Consider the following 5509-nt stretch of genomic DNA (forward strand, 5'->3'; position numbering starts at 1 on the left):
CCGTCGCTCGCCCCTGTCGCTCGCCGCGACTTCTCGCCTCGCCCGCTCGCCTTGCCCGCTGCGGCCGCTCGCTTCGCCCGCCCCGCTCGCCGCGCCACCTCGTCCGCGCTCGCCTGATGTCCGCTATGTCCGCTTTTTTGTTCTCGCGTTGGATGCATGCAGTGTCCGTCCCATGTCCGCTTGGCGGACAGGAGACCCAAACGGACAAAAAACAGACAAAATCCGTGTCCGTTTGGGTCCCTGCGTTGGAGTTGCTCTTAATTATTGATATAGTCCTTAGAGCATCTACAACCGGGCGCCTCAAACCGGCCTCAAACGTCCGGACGGCCCACCCGGTCACTGACCGGTCATAATTTAGCCAGAAGGGGCCCTCAAACGGGCCTCAAATGCTCTGGTTGACTGGCACCCCTCATATCCAGCCTAAATATGGGGCGGATATGAGGGTGCCCGGGCACGCCCACCACGTTGGTCTGACGGCGGGGTCCCACGCGGAAACGCCCGGAAATCCGGCGGTCCGACGCTTGTTGTGTCCGTTGTCGCGGTGTGAACGCCGCGTGGTGTCGCTTCGGCTCGCTGCCCAAGACCAAACCCGGCTATTTAAGCCGGTCGGCGTCCCGCAACCCCAACCCATCCACCTCCTCCCTCTCCCGCTCCGGCGCTCTGCCCATGGTCCGACACTCCGCCCACGCTCCGGCACTACGCCATGGTCCGGAGCAAGAGCGCCATGATCCAGCAGGAAACGGCATGGACTCGCCGGAGCCGGAGGAGGAGGAGGAGATGGCTCCGGTGAAGGTGAAGGAGGCGGAGCAGCAGGAGCCAGAGCTACCGAAGCAGCAGCTGTTGGGCTTCAACATGGAGCAGGCGGAGGCGGAGTTCGCCGTCACCTAGTCCGATGAGATGGCGGAGCAGCAAGCCATCCTGGAGTCCATACAGGATGAGGCCTTGTGGAGGCCAACCGGGCGTTCCTCCGGCGGGAGCAGGTGAAGTCCGATGCGCTCTTCGTCGAACTCGGCACAGAGATAGAGGCAGAGGAGGCCGGAGCGAAGCAGCCGGAGCCGCCGGAGCTACTGCTGCAGCCCATGCTGCCGGAGTCAGGCACGAAGATCGTCGACATATCCGACAACGAGTAGCTAGGTGATCGACGTAATACGTAGGTTTATTTTAGTTTGCATGTATTTATATAGATTTGAAAATCTAGTATGAGATGTCTGGATGCAACTGTTAAAATTTAAGGCATGCCCGGTCACTGCCCGCGGACGCCCCAAACGCATCCGCGGGCGTTTGAGGGACCGGATTTTCCATGTCCGGCTGTAGATACTCTTACAAAGTACTCCCTCTATTTCTAAGTACTTGTCTTTCTAGAGATTTCGTGCATACGGAGCAAAATGAGTGAATCTACACTCTAAAATATGTCTGTATATGTTAGTCCATTTGAAATCTCTAAAAAGAAAAATATTTAGGAACGGAGGGAGTAATACATTAATAAGTTTAAAGCCGTCATTTTGACAACATTTGTCGCTACTTCTATCCACTTGATAAATCGGTGTGGATTGTCCGAGCCGAATACCCAATCCTCAAGCCTAACATCTAAAGCCAGAGGCTCCAACCAAATCGCATGACCGGGCCTGGGCCACACATCGGACCGGCGCATTCTCAGAGTCCGCCGCCGCCGTCTTCCACCGATCCATCTTCAAAGTAGGTACTGACGCATCGACCTTGCCAAGCCTGCTATTGAGGCTACCACGGCACCAGACAGCGCCACCTCCCAACGCGCGTCCATCATCACACATCTGTCACTAAGACCCTGCTGCGCCACGCCGCCGAGACTCCTCAGTTGATGCGTGACATGAAATGCCGCTCCAACACTAAAACCATGCACTGGTCACTTGAGCCAATGCAAACCTCCAAGAATGACACGCCCAAGGGGAAAATGACACAAGAGTGTCACCGTGATCTGATCAACTAATCAAGGGTTTTCCGCAAAAAAAAAGAGAAGTTGGGAGCTTCACCTTGATGATGCCTTCATGAAGGAAACGACGCTAAGGACGTTACTATCACCGGCTCCGGCCACCGGCCAAAGACTAGGTTTTCACCCGGATATGTCCCAAGAAAATCCAACTGACAACCTATGCGCTGTCCAGACCTTCTTCAAAGCCGCAGATCTAGCCGCCCAGATCCGGCAACCATCCACAACAGCACTGCCACCGTGGGAGCCCTGGCACACCGGCTACTACCTGCGTGTGCCACCACTAGAGCCTGGGATGAGGGCCACCACCCCACCTTGCCAAACCGCAGGAGCCGCCGAGAGGGATCCCGCACGCTTCTCACCTTTTTGTTTCAAACCAATCCAGAGCCAAAGCCACCAGATCGCCAGCGCAGATCCGCACCACACCATATCGCCGTCGGAAGCCCGAGCTTCACCTGCCGCCACCTTCCAAGGTTGCCGCCCCAGATCCAGGCCAGACGTGGCTGCTGGCCACCGCAGCCATGGCCTTCGTGACTGCGTGGACGCGCCGAGCAGTCAGCACCACCCGCTCTTCCACGTCGCCCTGCAGCTCCACCGCCTCCGCACTGCCGCAACCCAGATTCGTGAGAAGCGCCCCGACGCCGTTGGGTGACGAGCCTCACCTGATCCTGGCGTGGGAGGAAGAGGACCTCCGCCACCGTTGTCGGCCGCCCGGAGCTTTGCCCGGCGGCTTTTAAGCAGCGACGGAGGGGAGGACAGGGATGGAGGCAGCCCGGCGGCTAGGTTTAGGGTTTCCACCTGAGTCGCCCGAGCCGCGGGGGAGAGACGAGGGAGGTGGCATGGCGAAAGCCAAAAGGTGCTGGTTGGATCCTTCCCGGAAGGCGACGGGCCGACCGTGTCGATGTCAACCACCCATAGCAAATGTGCAGATTAGACAGATTACATGCGTCAACTCTAGGAGGTTTGAATTCCCAGTCGGAGCACTAGCAGCAGCGCCTTCCCGCGTCCTCGCGAGCCACCGGGTAGCAGCCGCAGCACTCACGCAGACAGACAGGCATGCAGGTAGGTCCCTGAACGCCGACCGGTCCGGGTCGGCCCTCGCTTTACGCAGGGCAGGCTCCTCCTATAAATTGCACCCGTGCCCTCGGTGCCCAGAGGCAGGCCAGGCACCCACCACCACCACCTCGCGCTCAGTCTCGGCAGATCACTCTGCACAAGATCGCATCTCTAGCGCGCAGAGTGCACTGCACTTACTGTGGTCTGGCCTCCTCTTAATAGTTCTCACCTGCACGCGTACCCTCTCTTTTCTCTTGGCAGCAGTTAAGCCTAGAGGGATGGCGGACAAGGTCGTGGCCACCTACTACTACCCGCCGATGGAGGTAGCCGCCGCCGAGCTCGGCCACACCGCCGGCTCCAAGCTCGACGACGATGGCCGCAACAAGCGCACCGGTACATAAAACCCCTGCCTCATCTCACTCATGGTGTACGTACAGATAGAGCGTACTTAATTGTGTTGGTTTCTCACTCTGACGTACGTACCGATGCCGATGTGTGCAGGCACGATGTGGACGGCGAGCTCGCACATCATCACGGCGGTGATCGGCTCCGGGGTGCTGTCGCTGGGCTGGGCCATCGCGCAGCTCGGCTGGGTGGCTGGCCCCGCTGTCATGCTCCTCTTCTCCCTCGTCACCTACTTCACCTCCTCGCTGCTCGCCGACTGCTACCGATCCGGCGACCAGAGCACCGGCAAGCGCAACTACACCTACATGGACGCCGTCAACGCCAACCTCAGCGGCGTCAAGGTCCAGATCTGCGGGATGCTGCAGTACGCCAACATCGTCGGGGTGGCCATCGGCTACACCATCGCCGCCTCCATCAGCATGCTGGCCATCAAGAGGGCAAACTGCTTCCACGGCAACGACCACGCCGACCCCTGCAAGGTCTCCAGCGTGCCCTACATGATCATCTTTGGCGTGGCCCAGGTCTTCTTCTCCCAGATCCCCGACTTCGACCAGATCTCCTGGCTCTCCATGCTCGCCGCCGCCATGTCCTTCACCTACTCCTCCATCGGCCTCGGCCTCGGCATCGTCCAAGTCATAGGTAGGTGACTCTTATACACATTGATAAATCCACGAAAGCAAACCCTAGATCAGGTTGAGCAATGTGTTAACCAATGATGTCTGCATGCATGCAGCAAACGGAGGCGTGAAGGGTAGCCTGACCGGCATCAGCATCGGCACGGTGACGCCGATGCAGAAGGTGTGGCGCAGCACGCAGGCGTTCGGAGACATCGCATTCGCCTACTCCTACTCCCTCATCCTCATCGAGATCCAGGATACGATCCGGGCGCCGCCGCCGTCAGAGTCCACGGTCATGAAGCGCGCCACCATGGTCAGCGTCGCGGTGACCACGGTCTTCTACATGCTCTGCGGCTGCATGGGCTACGCGGCCTTCGGCGACGCAGCCCCGGGGAACCTCCTGACGGGGTTCGGCTTCTACGAGCCCTTCTGGCTCCTCGACGTGGCCAACGCCGCCATCGTCGTCCACCTCGTCGGCGCGTACCAGGTGTACTGCCAGCCCCTGTTTGCCTTCGTCGAGAAATGGGCGGCGAAGAGGTGGCCGGAGTCCACGTTCGTCACCGGTGAGGTCGAGGTCCCGCTCTTCAGGACGTACAAGGTGAACATGTTCCGGGCGACGTGGCGGACGGCGTTCGTGGTGGCGACGACGGTGGTGTCCATGATGCTGCCCTTCTTCAACGACGTGGTGGGGTTCTTGGGTGCGCTGGGGTTCTGGCCGCTCACCGTCTACTTTCCCGTGGAGATGTACGTGGTGCAGAAGAAGGTGCCCAAGTGGAGCACGCAGTGGGTGTGCCTCCAGATGCTCAGCGTCGGATGCCTCGCCATCTCCCTCGCCGCCGCCGCGGGGTCCATCGCCGGCATCAAGTCCGACCTCAAGGTGTACCACCCATTCAAGACATAATTGACGTTTGACGATCGTGCACTCACAAACAATACATCAAGGTGTAGGATTCAAGGCAAAGAAGTTCTTGCCCTTCAAACAATTCAAAGAAGATACATCGTGGATGGAGTTGTACTACTTCATGAAATCATGCATGAGATCCATAGAAAAAAAATTATATGATGTTTCTTTATAGTAGTGATTTTTAAAATGTATGATATGATTAACTGGTCTTTAAAAAATTGTGTTAGAGAGAAAATGATTTCCTCTTTTTAACCCAATGCACCCGCAGACGGTCATATATATATATATATATATATATATATATATATATATATATATATATATATATATATATATATATATATATATATATATATATATACTCACACCTATAAACGCACGCACACCCTATCCCTGTGAGCACCTCCGAGGGACTAAGTCGGCACATCATTTTAAGATTGACAAAGTCGCCACAAACACCCATAACTTGAACCCTAGTGAGCTGAGGATACCACTGTCCTCCTAACCATCCAACCACATGTTGGTTTGCGAGAAAAGGATTTCTTGATAGAGACATTAACT

General features: G+C 57.0%; 1 protein-coding gene across 1 annotated transcript; it reads left to right on the top strand.

Annotated features, from left to right (window-relative positions):
- The first annotated feature begins 3136 nt into the window (after positions 1-3136).
- On the top strand, positions 3137-5117 carry LOC119269950 (amino acid permease 3-like). The gene is made up of 3 exons (XM_037551899.1): positions 3137-3415; positions 3524-4066; positions 4161-5117. The coding sequence occupies exons 1-3, from the start codon at positions 3301-3303 to the stop codon at positions 4943-4945; spliced, it is 1443 nt and encodes a 480-aa protein (XP_037407796.1). The 5' UTR covers positions 3137-3300; the 3' UTR covers positions 4946-5117.
- The last annotated feature ends 392 nt before the right edge of the window (positions 5118-5509 follow it).

This window comes from Triticum dicoccoides, chromosome 3A (genome assembly GCF_002162155.2).
Source record: "Triticum dicoccoides isolate Atlit2015 ecotype Zavitan chromosome 3A, WEW_v2.0, whole genome shotgun sequence".
NCBI classification, from domain to species: domain Eukaryota; kingdom Viridiplantae; phylum Streptophyta; class Magnoliopsida; order Poales; family Poaceae; genus Triticum; species Triticum dicoccoides.